Consider the following 19,076-nt stretch of genomic DNA (forward strand, 5'->3'; position numbering starts at 1 on the left):
TAAATAAATAATAAAATAACTAGCTTTGAGGTTTTTAGCACTCTGCTGTCATCAGGGATTGTTTGCTCAGCCAGATAAATGTTTTGTTTCTATTTTGACTGCCTCATTTGCATATATAAAACACTGGTCTGTTAACTCTTGCAATGCAAAAAAAAGGATAGGTGCTATTTGTACCCACGTTTATCTCATCATGTCACATGCCATTTATAGCAATACTGAAGCAAGTTGAAAGAATTGCTTCAGTATTGCTATAAATGGCATAGAGAGGGAAGGCTCTTGATCCTACAGTCTTCTCTCTGTCTCTTGTGTTGATCACATGACTGCGGTCAGCTGATCAGAAGCCTAACCATATGAGGCAACATGTTGGCTTAGTAGATAGTACTCTCATCTTGTAGCGCTAGGGTTCCAGGTTCAAATTTGGTCCAGGACACTATTTGCATGGTGTTTGTATGTTCTCACTGTGTTTGTGTGTGTTCTCCAGGCACTCTGGTTTCCTGCTACATCTCAAAAACATACAGATAAGTAAATCTGTAAAGTGCTACAGTAGGTGCCCATGCTATATAAATACATCATAATCATATGCTTTGCCATGGGTTCTCCTTGAGGACAGTTTTGGTGTCTTATGAGGAACTATCTGTGGTAATGACTGACTCTGCCTAATGCTTCTAGAGATGGACTTGAACTGACTTGGCTAAGTTGGGACATTGCTGAGAATGGCAGGGGGATCTGTAAATATATGGTTGGTGTATGACTGATTCTAGCACAGTACTTACAGAAGCAGCTTGTAAAATGTGGAAACCTTTCCTCCAGTTGGACTAGCTCCCAGTTTGACAGTATAGAGGTGTAGACTTTCAGCATTCTCTGCCAAATTGGAATCACAAGCCACGTCAGTGTTTGACTTCAAAGAGGCAGGAGGGTGAAATAGAAGCTGGTAATTTGCTCAGTCACCCAGTGCACACAGCTCTGCAGGCCATGGGCTATTCACAAGAGGAGAACATTTTGTTCTTCATCTTTTCGTGCCACCTTGTTTACCTATGCTGGCATTTGTTCAATTTCTGTAGCATCTGAAAACAAGCCGTCTCCCTGTAGACTGGTAGCAGGACAGGTGTGGCTTGGAATATATGTTTAGTTTCCATCTGGTATTGCAATATTGAAGAACTTCGTCTAAAGAGTGCAGTACATACAACATAATAGTACCGTGGTTACAACTTTTTAAGGGGTGAACTTCCTGGCAGTTTAGGAACATTTGAACTTAAAGTTGTTTGGAATTGAAAGTCAGTTTTTAGTAATTAAATAATTTGGTAGTTTTTGGTAATTAAGTAATAGAGTATTAGTTTCAGTAATTAAGTACTGTACAGGCATTAGGCAGTCCCCCTACTTACAAACAACTCGAGTTACAATGTTTCAAAGATACAAACATAGTTGTCTTCAGTTGTGCTTCTGTATTGTATAAACTGATCTAAGTAGTTTAAAACACCTTGAAAGCATATTCAAAACTATAAAAAAAAATGCATTGTTTATACTATATGTCCAAATACAGAGTCTGAAAGTAAATCATTTATCCTTGTTTCACCATGTTTGATACATGACATTATAAATTCAACTTCCAATCAATATCCCTGAACCAAACCTGTTTGTAAGTAGGTGACCGCTTGTAATGGAATTGATACATTTTGATTCATATTATCTGACGTTACTTTTTAAGATAACCCAAATGTGACATGGTGCCATCTAAAGCTGGCCACTAATGGTCCAATTTCTAGCGAAAAATCGTTCGAGCGATCAGAGATTCTGATCGGATGAAAAATCGTTCACTACACCATCAACTAACCAATCATTGCTTCCTATCTATCACGACCACCAAGAAAATCCAAATTTTCGTTCGACGAAAATTCATTCGGGCGACATTTTTTTCACTCGTTCATAATCGATTGTGTCCACCAATGGAGATTATTTACAACCAATCCGATCAGAATTTCTGATCGCTCGAATGATTTTTCGCTAGAAATTGGACCGTTAGTGGCCAGCTTAAGAGTAACGCCACATTATTTTCACACCTACCACCCTGTCTGCTGCAGCTGTTTTGAAAGATGATGTCAATGCTGTTTAACCACCGGGCGATAATTGCGGCGATGTTACCCGACGTCAGGCGACATCGTTTAACAGAAGCATGTTAAACTGCATTGCCCCTTGCAGTGATAGCGCATTGTTCAGCGACACACACGGCGGTATGGATTAGGTAGATCCCTGACGACTCCTGTGCAAAGTACCGCAGTCGCTTGAACTCTAGTTCAAGCCCTTCGTGTAACGTCACAAATACCCGCCGGCAGCCAGATGGATCGGGGATGGCTTGTCTCGTGGGACTTTGTCGCTGGATCCATCTTACTGCCTCGTTCGGTGAGTATGTAGCTTTAGAGAACCCTGACAGATCCTTCTACAGAGCACCGGAACATACTCCTGCCCAAGCATTGAAGCAAAGTCTATCTTCTAGCCAGGTGAGGGTGTGGCTGTGTGGCCATAGTCACACTCTCTATCCACTCACATGCCTATAACATCTGAACCAATGGAGAGGCTGGCTGATGGTCAAATGAAGCAGAAACTACAATCGCTGTGGGTCAGGTTTTCCATCGGTTTGAGCCTTGAAGCAGAAGGATTTGTATCAGGGCACTTACAGGATTATTTTCCAGTTTCCACTATGAGTGCAGCAGTGAGGGTGGTAAATCTACATGGAATGCAGCTTTATCAATTTCAAACAATGCAGGCTTACATTAGATTAGACAGCCCATGTAGATTAATGGACTGATAGGCATAGACTGTCTATGTCTAATCTAATGTGAATTATCTTATGTTGGAAAAAACCTAAAGCCTGTTTTTTACATTAGCTGCTGTGGGAAACCACGTATGGTGTGCAAAAATATGTGTATATTTTGCATGCATGCAAGTGTGAGCCCTGCCTCAGTTGGCATTGTGTCAGATGTGACAAAAAAAATTATATATTTTTTTATTTGTTATTTTTTTCTTTTCATGAGACATGATGGAAATAATTAAGAAAATGAGGCCCAAAAAAAATCAGTCTCTTGCTCTCTTTTCTTGCTTGTTTTTTTTTTTTTTTATCTTTCTAGCAAATCTGAATAAATACACTGTAACAACTACATAAGAGCGTGCTCATAGCCTACATTTTTGGCTAGGGCTTGAGCTAATGTCTGCAAAAAAAAATAATAATAGTAGTAAATTGAATAGTTTTAATAGAGAGGAAATGTAGGCATTTTCTCAAAGTCAAAATCTGTCTATATTCTGATTAGTTTTTTAGTATAAGTCAAATTAATCCATTTGCTGTTCTTCCTAGTCGGGTCTAAGGGGATACTCCTGTTTCAATGTAGGCCTATCAACAGAAGTGATCATAAACAATAGTTCAGGTAACACTGCTCTAATGTCCGTATGAGGCTTTAGACTGTTAAGCTGGTGTTTTGCTTTAAATGGGAGATAGTGGCTGTGACAACCTGAAAGCCAAACCTCAACTAATAAAAAGTACCAAAAAGTAGGTGAAGTATTTTCTTGATGGCTGGTGGCTTCAACTGCATTTTATTGATAAGATGTGAAATATCACCTAGGAGAAAACTTAGGAGAAAAGGTTAATTGGATCAGGCTCAAAGACTCTAAGGAAGATAGCTTAAAGGGAACCTGTACTGAGTAAAATTATTTAAAATTAACACATGAGGTAACTTCAAATGAACATTACAGAGTTACCTGGCCATCAGTTCCTCTCAGAAGCTCACCATTTTCTTCTGACAATGATCCCTTCCAGTTCTGACAACATTTTGTCAGATATGAAATATATCAGTTGCTGTCAGTAAAATATCAGTTGCTGTCAGTTAGGGCTCATTTCCACTATAGCGAATTCGCATGCGTTTTTCGCATGAAAATTCGCATAGCAATACAAGTGAATGGGACTGTTTCCACTTGTCAGGATTCCTTTGCGTTTTTCTGTGCAGAAAAAATTCGCATGGCAGAGCCATCAGAATTCGCATATACCGCATACCGCTATGCGAATCGCATACAATGTATTTAATAGGAAATTCGCATGAGGTTTGGGCATGCGAATTTTCATGCGAATTTTCATGCGAATTTTCATGCGAATTCGCATAGAAACAATGGAAAAGCACACCAGCACTGCCATGGTTAAATTTGCATACATCGTCATCCATGCGAATTCACATGCGAATTTGCATGAAAATTCGGTACTTATCCGTTAGCCGGGCGCATCCGGCAGGTGGCGCTGTTGTAGCGAATTTGGATGCGCTGTTGTATCTAATTTGTATCTAATTCCATTCATAGTTACTGAACGTAGTACTGTGTGAATGGAAGCGCCGCAGGTGGCGCTAATTACATTGTTGATACGCACGATACAGTGTGTTAATGGCAAGGAATATACATTGTATTTGAAGTGGCCGGAATGAAAATGAAGGCGGCGGCAATGTAACACATGAAGCCGCCGCCGCCGCCTTCGTCTGTTCTCCCCCTTTGCCCTCTCGCTTGTATACAATGCTGCCAGCCTGCGGGGACATGCGTGTCCCCCCAGAGTCGTTCGTCGCGGCAGGGAAGCCTGCTTGTTTCCTTGCGACGAACGACTGTGGGGGGACACGCGTGTCCCCCCCAGCTGGCAGTGTTGTATAGAAGCGAGAGGGCAAAGGGGGAGAACAGACGAAGGCGGCGGCGGCGGCTTCATGTGTTACATTGCCGCCGCCTTCATTTTCATTCCGGCCACTTCAAATACAATGTATATTCCTTGCCATTAACACACTGTATCGTGCGTATCAACAATGTAATTAGCGCCACCTGCGGCGCTTCCATTCACACAGTACTACGTTCAGTAACTATGAATGGAATTAGATACAAATTAGATACAACAGCGCATCCAAATTCGCTACAACAGCGCCACCTGCCGGATGCGCCCGGCTAACGGATAAGTACCGAAAATTCTTATAGACCCGCATGCGAAATTCGCATCCGCATGCGAATTTTTACCGCGGCGATTCGCACCGCACAAGTGGAAATGCAGCCTTATAGCTGAGAGGAAAACTGATGTACCAGGTAATGTCCATGTTTCCCTATGGCTCAAGTGGGCGATGTTACAGTTTAACTGTGTGCTGACCAGAAAGCTGTTATGGTGTAATGGCCATTTTCAAAATGGAGGACGGAAAAGTCCCTTGATCACAGTGGACAAAACAGGACGTGGGAGAGGAAAAAGAGATTGAGAAGTAGACTACACAGGAGGTAAGTATGACTTGTGTATGTTTATTTTGACTTTTAATTTTCAGTTCAGGTTTTCTTTAAAGCGGAACTGTAGATTGCTAATAAACACAATGTTTCACTTACCTGGGGCTTCCCCAAGCCCCCAGCAGCCGTCCTGTCCCGCGCCACTCCTCAACGAGCCTCCGTTCGCCCGCCGCCAGCTAGTTACGGTTTTGCCGCCGGGCCACTGCGCGGCTCTGGCCACGCGTATACTTTCTTCGCGTTCCCCGCTATTGCAGAGGGGAATGCGAAGAAAGAATACGCTTGGCCAGAGCTGTGCTGGCATCGACTTACAAGTCGAGGTGCGGGACCGAGCGGCGGCGGGGGAACGGAGACTCATTGAGGAGCGGGACAGGACAGCTGCTGGGGGCTTGGGGAAGCCCCAGGTAAGTGAAACACTGTGTTTATTAGCAATCTACAGTTCCGCTTTAAGAGCAAATAAATCCTGAAGAGCTCCATAAAATGAACTATAGTAGGTGCCCCCTAAAAAGTGGGCTTTTCAATAAATTATCCATGGTTCACTAGCCTGTGTCTTCATGTTGGACTTGAGTTTCATACTTTATAGACTTTTGTTCGTAGGACTTGATAAAGGCTTTAAACTTTTTTTTATATCAATCTCCTGACTTGTGCTTTCTTCATCTTTAACTCTGAGATCTTTTGGCAGTGTCTCGTCACCCATAATTTACTGTTTACTTTCAGTTGTGCTTCCAAGCACTGGTCTAAATGATTACAACTGATGACAGGTGGGAGCTAATTAGCTGGATGTACAATGGAGAAGGTGATTAGTTACATCTGCCTGAGTTAAAAGTATATTTGGGAAGGGGTGATCCTTTATCCATCTTGCTGATAGTGTTTTTTTGTTATTTATATATTATTTCTAAACTGCTGCTGTTAGGTCTTTCACTTGGCTGTTATAAGATGCCTTGAGTAAAAACAGCTGGAAAAAAAAAGTATTTTTTGTGTGGCTTCATTTCAGGGTGCTAAGCAACAAAAATGTGAATAGTTTGAAGGGAAGGAGGAGCGATTATTTTCTGTTTTCACTGTAGTACAGTCTGGAGAGTCATCTGTATCACACAGGCTTATGTGAAGAGTAAAGGTCTGCTTTTAAAAAAAATATAAATCACATTGATCTCATAATCTGAACGATAGCAGCACGGTGGCGTAGTGGTTAGCTCTCTCGCCTTGCAGCGCTGGGTCCCTGGTTCGATTCCCAGCCAGGGCACTATCTGCAAAGAGTTTGTATGTTCTCTCCGTGTCTGCGTGGGTTTCCTCCGGGCACTCCGGTTTCCTCCCACATTCCAAAAACATACAGATAAGTTAATTGGCTCCCCCTAAAAAATTAGCCCTAGACTGCAGTACACTTACTTACTTACTTACACTACATAATATAGACATATGGCAATGGTAGGGATTAGATTGTGAGCTCCTTTGAGGGACAGTTAGTGACAAGATATATATATATATATATATATATATATATATACACTGTACAGCGCTGCGTAATATGTCGGCGCTATATAAATACTAAATAATAATAAATAATAATAATAATAATAACCTCCCTGGGCTAGCTGCCGCATAGGATCACATGGCCCCTGGAGAATTTTATGCAGCTAAATGTGTTTTATATCTGTTAGCTAGCACCTAGCTAGCTAACTATGTTCCCCAAGTGCCTCCGCTCCCCCCACCAATCCCCCGAGATCTCCGGCGTAATACGTACACATACACCCCCCCCCCCCCCGGGATCCTGCGATGGCGCAGCCTCCCAATCAGCTCCAGGCCTCGCTATGGCGGCTATCGGGACTGCGGATGACGTCATCTCCGATCGTCGTCATAGCGCTGAGTGAAGCTCAATGGGAAGCTGCGGCTCTCGCGGGATCGCGGAGGGGTACATATTGCCGGTGTTGTGTCTGATTACGCTGCCTGTGGATTTGCGCTGCCCCGCATGCGCAGTAGGAGACTGTGCGGCCATATTTCCTATAGAATGATGCTGCTGGAGATAACATACTAAATATCTCAGCTCCCACACCTCTTACACTCCCCAAATTTTCAGGGTAGAGAGGGGACCCCCCGAACTACCTCTATACCAAATTGCAGCCCCCGAGACCCGCTGGTTCCCGAGATAGATTTCTCTAATCTATCTCCTGAACCAGCAGGTCTCGGGGGCTGCAATTTGGCATAGAGGTCGTTCGGAGGGTCCCCTCCCTACCCTGAAAATTTGGGGAATGTAAGAGGTGTGGGAGCGGAGATATTTCGTATTTTATCTCCAGCAGCATCATTAACTTCACACTGAGCATGCGTGCTACTCAGTGTGGAAGGGAGCTTCCGGGCAGCGCAATCAGACATTACACCGGCAGTGATCGGGGATGGCTAAATGGTGCTGCGGGGCTTGGGGGACATAGTTAGCTAGCTAAGTGCTAGCTAACCGATATAAAACACATTTTGCTGCATAAAATCCACCCGTGGACGCAGCCTCTGAAACTGCGTACTGCCAGGGAAGTTAAAGCAGTAACCAGAGGCTATAGGAGAGTAAATAAAGCTGGGATATTTTATGTGTGTTTAATTTCAAAAACAAAATCTGAATGTCCTGAAGTAGGGTGACCCTTTACTCACTGTAGTTACTAGGTGACCAGCATTGAAGGGAGGAGGTATTCCTTGGATTCCAGTATAAAGGTAAATATTTCTGATATGTCTGTAGCATGTTTTTATGATTTTTGAGGAGTGTCAGGGTTATAACAACTGTATTGGACAACCTAGGTCCACTATTCAAAGTAACAAATAACCTTTCCTTGAACGTCAGAGCCGTGTCCTTTTCTTTTTTTTCTCTGGCATATACTAGGCTGGTGGTTAGGTTAATAGCTAAGCTATTTGGCTGATGAGCAGTCACTTATCTGTGTGGCCTGATTACAGTACCCGCCTGTTTCCATGACCTCAAGGCACAGTCACCAGGTCAGAAGATTGCATGATGGGACAGTGCTATCTGATGGGTTCACAGCCATAACTTGTTTGCTAGATCATGTAACTGAAGTGATGTCAGAGGTCTTGGGACTTTTTCCAAATTTCAGTTTCATTTTGTCGGTGATGTTTTTGTTTAAGACATTAATCTTGTGTTTTGACTGGCATGTCCAAGATCCATAGAGCTTAAAAGTCATTAGTGACCTGTATGGAGGCTGCCATCTTTAAAGAGGAACTGTAATGAAAATAACATAATGAATAAAATTGCTTGTTGTTTGCAATATTCATTTAGTCAGTGTTTGCCCATTGTAAAATCTTTCCATTCCCTGATTTACATTCTAAAATGTATCGCTGGTGGTGACATCTTTCGTTTTGCCAGGTGATCTGAACGGATTGTCCGTTACTGAGAGTTCTATGCACACAGCGAGATACTGGTTGCTTAGCAATTGTAAAAAGATGTTATTTCCCACAATGTAATGAGGTTCACAGACTGCAAACTGTCACTCAGGACCATGGTCATGACATCACACTGTGGGAGAAGTTTCACCACAAAATCAGCCATACGGACCCTATTGATGATCTATTTGAGAAAAGGTAAAGATTGCTTGTGGGTAAGGGAGCATCAGGTACCGACTGGGATGAAGTTCAATCCTTTGTTAAAGTTCCTTTTACAGTACATTTTTAAAAACTTGCAGCTTTATGATTCCTTTGCTGTTAACACACAAGTGTTCAGTGGAATAACTGTACTTATAACCAAATCTCTGTCACTCATTCTAACTGAAGAAGTTGCCCTGTAGGAGTGATGAAACAACTTCTACCTTATTTTTGTCACTCAATATATCAAGACAAGAATAAATAAGAACCTTCACTAAAGTGAGCTTAATCAATGTATTTGTTTCACATTATTTGCGGATCGCTCAGAAACAGCCGTATCAGTCCGCCGACAGACTGTACACACGCCGGACTGTCGCTGGAACGCCCACCCAGCAGGAGGTGACGACGGACCCGTCGTTGCCTCCAGTCTGGCGTGTGTACGGACCTTAAGGATACCTAGTCGCACTCCCCTTACCACAGCTGAGGTGCATTCACGATCAAGCCACCAGAGCACTTGGTGGCAGCACAATCTCTGTATTCCACAAGGATCAGAACACTCAAAAGATACGTTGCAAAAATTATAGCTCTTTTCATGAAAATACAGAATCCATAAAAAGAAATCACGTGTCAGACAAGGACCAGCAACCTACAATAGATAGGTATCCTAGACAACCACAGTCCATCAAAATGCCAGCTGGTAGCCTTGGAATAGATAGTCCATGAGGTGATAGAGTCCAAAGTCCACAATACAGCAGATAGTGTGACTTGGATAGTTTCTCATTAATGTTTTTGTTTTCTCTTCACAGATACCTGCATCATTCCAAACAATTCCCAGAAGGTACTTCATATATATTTATGTGTGGTCACTCTTTTAGATATTATGTGTCGGTTTATTGTAATTCATGAAGAAGCATCTGCTTATTACTACAGTAACTGCAGATTCGGACACAATACTACACTACACATCTATAACAATATAACGAAAACAAACATGATTTTGCTCATTTTATTTTAGTTATTGATAATATGGAGAGGGGTTAAAACCGTATTTGGGTTTTTGTCTCCCTGCCAAACCGAGAAGCCTTGCTATCAGTCAGTCCCCAGATCCACCATGGCAATTAAATGTTCCCTGTTGGATAGGTTTATTCACTTCCTGTTGTCCCAATTGGGGATAAAGTCAGGTTATTTTTTAAATGAACCTCTCCATAAGCCCTTGGAGGAGGGGGGTGCTATTTATTTAAGTATTTATATAGCGCCAACATATTACGCAGCGCTGTACAGAATGTATTGTCTTGTAACTAACTGTCCCTCAGAGGGGCTCACAATCTAGTCCCTACCATAGTCATATGTCTATGTATGTATTGTGTAGTGCATGAATCATAGTCTAGGGCCAATTTTAGGGGGAGCCAATTGACTTATCTGTATGTTTTTGGAATGTGGGAGGAAACCGGAGTGCCCGGAGGAAACCCACGCAGACACAGGGAAAACATACAAACGCCTTGCAGATGTTGAACTGGCTGGAATTCGAACCCAGTGCTGCAAGGCAAGAGCCCTAACCACTACGGCACCATGCTGCCCAGGTTGGGGCAAGCCTCACTACTTACCTACAGGGTGCTGCTCTCCTGGTCTCAGCCCATACACAATGTGCCATCTTCTCCAGGTCTGACCGGCAATGAACCTCATTTTATAATTCCTGGCAGAGTTACTCTCTCTTGCGCTGCAATACATGCCGCGAGATGTAATCTGCGGGTGCAAGTACAAAGATGTTCTTGCATCCACGGACCACATCTCCCAGCGTGCATTGCAGCATGCATCAGAGAAACACTGTCGGGAATTACAAAATGCAGCTAAGTGCTAGTGGCTCCTGGAGAACATGGCACATCACATATGGGTCAGAAGCCAGAGGAGCAGCACCCCGCAGGTAAGTGGTGAGGCTTGACCCTCCCCCCCACAACAATACACTACATCACAAACTTCCCTTATGGAAATAATGTTCAGTAAAGAAAAAAATGGCCTTGGTGCTCACTGCCATTTTAATGTTGCCCCCCCCCCCCCTTCCCCTAACATGAGGATGGAATTATGTTAGGGGTAGGTATTGTAGTCTGTCTGCTCCACTACGGACCCGAGTCTGCACATCTTGTCTATTTCAAGCATCACCAGGATTAGGGTTGGATTGAAGCTGGCCCCTAACGGTCCGATTTCTAGAGAAAAATCGTTCGAGCGATCAGAAATTCTGATCGGACTGGTTGTAAATAATCTCCATTGGTGGACACAATCGATTATGAACGAGTGAAAAAAATGTCGCCTGAATGAATTTTCGTCGAACGAAAATTTGGATTTTCTTGGTGGTCGTGATAGATAGGAAGCAAAGATTGGTTAGTTGATGGTGTAGTGAACGATTTTTCATCCGATCAGAATTTCTGATCGCTCGAACGATTTTTCGCTAGAAATTGGACAGTTAGTGGCCACCTTGAGATTGGAAAAACAGCAGATGAAGGAGATACCGAATGCCAAGTAAATACTTGAGTAGGGGGCATTGCTTAAAGTATACCAGAGATGGCACACTACATAGTTTTTTTTTACCTACCCAGGGCTTCCTCCAGCCCCATTAGCACGGATGCGTCCCTCGCCATCCTTCCGCAGTCCTCCGGTATCTGGCTCAGTGACATCAGCCGGGGTCTTCTATGCATACACAGGACATCCGCCCATGCGCAGAAAACCCAGACTGACACAGACTGGAGCCGACTGAGCCAGTTACCGAGGCTGATTGCGGATGAACGGAGGACAACGGGAGGGACACATCCATGCCTATTGGGCTGGAGAAAGCTCCGGGTAAGTAAGAAATCTTTGTAATGCGACATCTATGGGTTTCTTTAAAGGACAACTGTAATGAGAGGTATATGGAGGTTGTCATATTTATTTCCTTTTAAACAATACCAGTTGCCTGGCAGCCCTGCAGTAGTGTCTGAATCAAATCAGAAACAAGCATGCAGCTAATCTTGTCTGATTTGACAGAAATGTCAGAAACACCTGATCTGTGTATGCTTGTTCAGGGGCTATGGCTAAAAGTATTAGAGGCAGAGGATCAGCAGGATAACCAGGCAATGTGTATTGTTTTAAAGTAAATAAATATGGCAGCTCCATATTGCTTTCGGCACAGTTGTTCTTTATATAATGAGCATATTATGAAAAACGTAAATAAACAATAGTTAATTACAGTAAAAAGTGTGTGTCAGATAAGTACCGTAGTTCCAGGGACCCCTGCTGTCATAATTTGAAAATGATGGCTGCTACTGTTTTGTTTTTTTTACTTTAGATTTGTTTTCTGAACATAATAAGTAATGAAACAGAAGGATCAGTTTACAAAACTGGAAAATTACATCTTTGATTACTTTACATTTCCCAAACATTAGTATTTCCGTCCATTTAGCAGAAGTTTTAGATATGGCCTCACAGACTCCTCTCTCCTGCACATCTCTCATAATATGCCTTCAGCTAATAACAGTGTTGAGCAGAATTTGCAGGCAGTCGGCACATGTAGCCTTTTCTATGGATAGAGCTCCATCTCTTGGATGATTCCGGGCAATAGATGTGTATCTTGTGTTTTCTGGCAATAACAGTCACTTGTCCACGTCTCTGTCTGCGTCACAGCCAGCTTACAAACACAACTCAGCAGCAATGCCGTGACAAGTTGTGGAAAGGTCACCATCATAATCCAGCTACTTATTAACTGACAAATCGCAAACACAATATGTGCTCAGCGCTTCCCAGGCTTCAATTTATCAATGTTCCTAGTGAAAGAAATATGTTTGTACAATAATAAATCAGTGTAACTAAGGCCAGTTTATGCATCTCTTTCATGAAATAGTCTACATAAGAGAAATAAGTTTGTTCAATCAAATTAATTGATTCTACGCCAAAAGTAACCCTATGGATTTTCAGTTGTTAGTCCCCCTCTTATATTATAGTCACATTTTTCATCCCATGCTTACTCCTGCCTGAAAAACGTCTCCTACAATGTTTCCATTCCTGCTTTGCTTCCATACCTTTATAATCACAAAGATCCAGCAGCAACAAGTGTTTAAATTTTGTCTCTTATCGAAAATGTGTATACATGAGAGATGGCTAGGAAAAGCAACAGACCTCTGTTTCAGACCAAAGTCCTTTTTGAAGCTGCATTGGTCCGAACCAGCTGTCTTTCGCTGCTCTTTCGTTGCTCCAAGGCATCTCTCATGTATAAGTTTTCAGTAAATGAGCCATAATAATGAACACATGGTGCTGCTGGATCTTTGTGATTATTGTGGTTTGACACTGGTTATAGAGTCGGATCAAGCTCAGCACACGTCTATCCCTGTTGTGTGCTACTCACCTTGTATCAGCACCTCCATACTTTAAAGGACAAACATCAAAGTTAACTAAAATTCCAAATGCCACATATATTTCCAGTAATTACTAGCAAATAGCAATACAAAGGCTTTTTTCATGTTTTATGTGAAGAAAATATGACATTTACAGATGTCCTGCACATCCAGCATACATAAACAGTCCTCACTGGTTGTAATATTGTGACTGGAATCTGTTCAGAATGATATAAAGCAAACATATAGCTTCAAATGTGTGTAAATAATCATCAGCTGCAGATCTGTGTGCCTGATCCTGTGTGTCTCTCTCTCTGTCTCACAGTGTAAACAGTTTACAGCCAAGGAGATCTCATTCTGAATGGGGTGGGGGCGGGGAGCATACAATTAAGGAAGTACAGGTCCTTCTTTTCAGATCCTTCTCTGTATCTAAAAAATCCCTCAGCTGTTCTCATTTGATGTGTGAGAAAGCAGGCAGGGCAGAAATAAACAGTAAATCATTCCTCTGTGAATAGTGACAGAGAAGTAGATCCTAGCTACATGGTATAGCTCTAGCCGATGCTGACGCAAAAACAATTTCACGCAGGCTGTGATGAGAAACCTATGAACAGCTTTCTATTGTTACTGGCTAAAAGCTCTATAGATATGTGGGGTTTACAGAAGAATAGTTTCTTTGATATTTGTTCTTTAATGACACACAACCTTGGTCACACTCTTCTGACCTGCCCCAGTCTCACATCCACTAACAATATGCAAACAAGATGTACACAAACTTTTCAAAAAGCAGAACATTAAAAAATCAACAGGCCCAAACTCTTTTTGCCAAGTCCTTAAAATAGCACTAAGTGTTTTTACATTATTCCCAAGAAAGAGTTTGTATGTTCCCTCAATATTTGCATGGCTTCTGTTTGGGGCTCCATTTTTCTCATAGTTCCACAAAAATGTACTGGAAGGTTTACTGTGTTCTTACCGTGTGATTTGCCTTCCTAAAACAGGAGGTACATACAATAATTCAGCTTTAAGTGAACATTTGTGGTTACCCTCAATGCACCGCTACTGAATATGAAAATTATCTCCTTATGCCCCTGAAGCCTGGCTTCCATCCAGGACAGCTGGTGTATAGCAAGCCTATAGCTTTACATTTTACCGAGCCACATCAACCCCACATGCAGACAGCCTGTTTCAAGCTTTTGGTCCTCCTCAGTGTATGGCAGGGATTGATATGGCTCTATGGGATAGGGGCGATGTCTTCTTACCAAAATTGTCCCTAGAGTGTGGAAAGAAGCTAAAAGGGTGGATGGTAATCCTGTAGTAGTTATGTTGACCAAAATCATGGGCACTTTCCACAGTAAAACAGACAAACAATATACACTCCTATAAAGCACCATCTCCTAAATTGACTTACTGTATGTTTCTCCCTTGGTTGAAGAAAGCAACTAGACCTAATCCAACAGACGTACCTTTTTATGGCCCCGTGTACTGTCTAACTGTGACCCTCTCTTAAAAAAAACAAAAACATTTCCTATACCAGGTCCACTAATTCCACCATTTAGAAATTCTGTGTTCTTTCTGCTTTAGATGCCCTCAGTTTTACAAACACCTCTTCCCATTTCTCATCCAGGGCAACAAGATATCCTCTCACCCAGTAACACTGGGCAAATTAAAACATTCTGTCGTACTGAGGTCTCTACCTGGTTACAGAAATTATGTCTGGCTACTTTTCTATCATCTATTGGCTCAGTCAATTCATTTAACAATGTTTTGAATTCAAGGATTTCTGCAAAGGATTAGAAGTGCCTCTAATCTCTCTCTTTTTTTTTTATTGGACCTTACTTTATGACCAGACTGGGTTGGCCCAGAGTCCAAAAACTGGTATATGAATTAGGTAGACCCACCAGGGCCAGTTCTAGCTACAAGGGGGCCCTGGAGTAAAAGTAATTTACAGTGCCCCCCTAGCATTGCCCCCACCCTTCCCGCAGCATCCGAGCCGACTCCTAGAATCCACATCACCACACTCCTAGCCATACAAAATCATTAGTTGTCCATCATATTAAGCACTATTGGGGACCCCATTATTTCCCTCCTCCTTTCCCTTACAAATGCAGAGTGTCCGCACATTGGGGTCTTACCTAATCCAGGCTATAGTCTGCGGCCCATTCACAGGTAATTTGAGAATCAAGTGATTGCCAGACCCTGCATTACTTCTCCCTTCGAGATGCGACCACTCGTGGGTGGAATAGTATGTAACACTGTGTGTGTCCAATCCCCCCCCCCCCCCACCACCACCAAATTTGTGTGGCAGCAGGGTGAGCCGTCATTCAGCTCACCGTACGCTCTAGGCACATTTAATTTATATGGCGGGGCTGTCCCAGGACAAAACTTTTTTATCAGAAAGCCTTACTTTCTACTACGTGCTTCTGTCACTATGTTCTTTATATGCACCTTGGGGGTCATGAAAAGTAATTTCGTTGTGTTACACAATGACAATAAAGTGTTTGAATCTTGAATCCTGAAGGTAGATACTTTATATCTTATATGTCTTTTAACTGTGAAACACCCCCACCTTTATTAATATAACTGCACATTAGTGGCAGATACCTTCCACCAAGTTTCTGCTTTATGGCACAAGACTTTGTTATATTTTAGGTAACCAGCACATTTGGCCTTCTTAAAGTGTAACTGTCGGGCATAAAAATAAACTATTCTTTATTTTTATCTGGTAAACAAGTAATAAGGATGCTAACCATGCAATCCAAAAGTTAAAAATCACTATTGCTTTTCTTTTTGATAAATGGTCATTCCCCAATTTACCTGACTCTTATTTGGTACATTGCACAAAGGAAGTTGCAGGGCATGCTGGGTTGTCTTTTTTTTGCTTCTTTACTTTCCCCTTTGACTTAACCAATGCAGCCTGATGGGCTGAGGCCTCTTTCCCCTCCTGTTTCCCCCTCTGATTGGCCAATATTTCTCATGCTGAGAAAATGCACTTTCTATTGCAGAGTTGGATGGGAGTGCCTGAAGACTGGGAGGAGGGCAGCAATGCATACACAATCAGGCAGAGGAGAGTAAGGGAGGAAATTACAACAGGATTGGCTTCAGGATAGACACAGTTAAAATGGAGAACCCTAAGAAGGATTTTCTCTTCTTTACTATAGAAAAATCACTAAAATCAAAATGTGGACAGTGCAGTGATTGTATGGCTGACAGCTCCTCTTTAAAGGAAACCTACAGTGAAAAAAGTGCCCCAGATGACTACTTACCTGGGTAGAGGGAAGCATCTGGATAATTCAGAGGCTCCCCCCATCTTCCTCCTCCTCAGGGTTCCACCACTGAGACCTCCACAAGCCCTTGTCTATGGAGCTTGGCCACATTGCGCACCTGTGCACTAAAACAGAGCCAAAAGGGCTCAGCTTTTTCCTCTGAGCCTGAGCGGCAGTTCCCTTCTACTGCACCTGTGCGAGCTGTCCTAAGCAGTGTGGCCACACTTGGTCTTGTATGGAAGCAAGGCCGCAAGCTTTGGGGATGGTGGTGGAGGAGGATGGGCCAGAGGCTTTCCTCTACCATGATAAGTATATAAATGTCTCAATTTTTTTTCTTACAGCTTTCCTTTAATGAACGTAGTGGTCTGAACACATGCAGGCAGAATAGATTTGGCTGTACATTTTCATCTTGTTATTTCACTTGTTAACTCTGGTTAATTTTATGTTAACAGGGATTTATATGAGAACAGGCATGTTGCTTATAATTGTCCCTGTAATATCAGTGCACCTGGCACTTTCCATGTTAAATAAAAGCAGAAAGAAAGAGAATGCTAAGAGTGAGTCCATGCATCCAGCTGGGTAATGGCCAATAGGTTTCCGGGACATCCCCAAACTAGACATAAACCAGGGTTCTGTTAATGGTTTGCACTCCACAAATGATCAAATGTTCAAAGTATTTTCAAAGTGCAATGTTAGGGCTGGTTCACACGAACGTCCTCCCGGCTTCCGACGCCGTATTGTTTGTTGCGCTCTGCGTTTTTGTCCCCATAGGAGGACACTAGACGAGTATTTTGAGTCCGATTTAAAAAACTACTTTTAAACGGAATCAAAAATCAGATGATATAAAAATTGGAATCGCATGTAGACTGTATTTGTTTTTATTATTGCCTGTATCTTTAATTTTAACTCTTTCCGCCAGCAGTCTCTGGCCCCTTAACTGCTTGAGGACCATAGGCTTACACCCCCCTAGTGACCAGGCTATTTTTACAATTCAGGCCACTGCAGCTTTAACTGTGTGCTGCAGGGCCGTACAACTTAGTACACAAAAGAATCTCCTCCCTATTATCTTGCCATCAACAGAGCTTTATGTTGGTGGCATCTGATTGCTGCTGGGACGTTGTTGTTTTTTTTTATATTAATTTATTTAAGTTTTTTAAATATTTTTATATTCCCCCCTCTCCTCCCTCCCCCCCCCCCCCCCTTCCCCACAGAGCTGTTCCCATACAGTGCTGCAGTAGATCGCAGCGCTGTACAACTGATTAACGGCTGTTTGTTTGGTTTTTTTTTTCAACCTGCCAGCCAGTATAACTAAGGCGGGGATGCGCACAGGCACATGCGATCCCCGCTAACCTCCGCCCACCGCTTTTGCCGCCTTTTGGCGTTAGGCGGTCCTGGGGCTGCCACCTTCCCGACGCCTATCAGCGTTAGGTGGTCAGGAAGGGGTTAAAGACCAGAGGCTGGGACGAATTGCCACCCAGACCCGCCGCTCTTCCATCGCCGCAGGCCCCTCTCTCTGCCCTCACTATGACGGCAAAGCTCTGTGCGCCGGGCAGGAGCTGATTTCATTGGCTTCTGAACATTATCAATGTAAGCCATGGGGATTGGCTCAGAATGATCATGGGTTCAGGAGCCAATGAAATCGGCTCCTGATCGGCGCACACAGGTCTGTCGTCATACTGTAGGCAAGGCAGGTGGGCTGCTGTGGGGCCAGAGCGGTGGAAGTGGCGGGACCACACGGCGGCGATGTTGAAATCTATGTCCTTTTAGAAATAAGCGGCCACAAACAGGACGTAGGTTTCAAGTAGCGTGGTCTGGAATGGTTAAGTAAATCAAGACAGAATATATTGCCTCAACAATTCATTCATGTTTATAAATATTGCAAATGCCTAATCCATGGTCTCTGTTCCTCTCTCCAGGGTGCTCTGTGCTGCTATTGGAATCTGTTAACATTTTCAGAAAGTATCTTTCTGTTCTGGATCTGCCAATTAGCTGGTTTCTCCATCCCGATATCCTCTTCGTATCTTCAGAGGTGCAGAACAGACAAGCCAAGGTGACAGCTCTAGTAGAATTTATTTTTCTTGTATGACGAGGAGCCGCAATTCACTACAAAGCACATGTAAACTATTAAAACATTTGGGCAGGGTTCACACTTTATAAGTTGCCAGCTTTTGCCGCACATGTAGTGTATTTCAATGGAATCACAGTTTTCGTGCGTTCGTTGTTTGCACTTTTCTGCTTTTTAAATTAGGATGGCAGGTCTGCTTATTTTCGTGTACGATTTGTGTTTCAATGCAATTCAATGGAAATGCAGAAACATTTTTTTTTAAGTTAAATGGATAGATTTTAATGTAAATTTGAAAATTTGTGTAGAAACGCATGAGAACAACACAAAGAACTCACACAGAAATTCCTTAAAAAAACAAAACATGAAAATGGCTAATGCAAATTGGTGAATGTGGTAAATTGCATGTGACTATTGTGAATGACCCTAACTGCACATCCTGTGTAAGCATGTCACGTTTAGGCTGTGAAGTGATTACAGACACAATCCCTGCTGCAACACAGATCTTGTCAGGGTAATAGGAGGACCAACATCCAAAGAGTGACATCCCTGTGC

At 42.7% G+C, this 19,076-nt stretch overlaps 1 protein-coding gene across 2 annotated transcripts in view; it reads left to right on the forward strand.

Annotated features, from left to right (window-relative positions):
• The window catches only part of PIGL (phosphatidylinositol glycan anchor biosynthesis class L), a 225,813-nt gene that overhangs the window by 177,440 nt on the left and 29,297 nt on the right, over nt 1-19,076 (forward strand). For both annotated transcript variants that reach the window (XM_068270357.1, XM_068270356.1), the window contains exons 5-6: nt 9,648-9,679; nt 18,376-18,509. In XM_068270357.1, the coding sequence (XP_068126458.1) occupies nt 9,648-9,679; nt 18,376-18,509 (166 nt within the window). The remainder of the gene's footprint in view (nt 1-9,647; nt 9,680-18,375; nt 18,510-19,076) is intronic.

This window comes from Hyperolius riggenbachi, chromosome 2 (assembly GCF_040937935.1).
Source record: "Hyperolius riggenbachi isolate aHypRig1 chromosome 2, aHypRig1.pri, whole genome shotgun sequence".
Lineage (NCBI taxonomy): Eukaryota > Metazoa > Chordata > Amphibia > Anura > Hyperoliidae > Hyperolius > Hyperolius riggenbachi.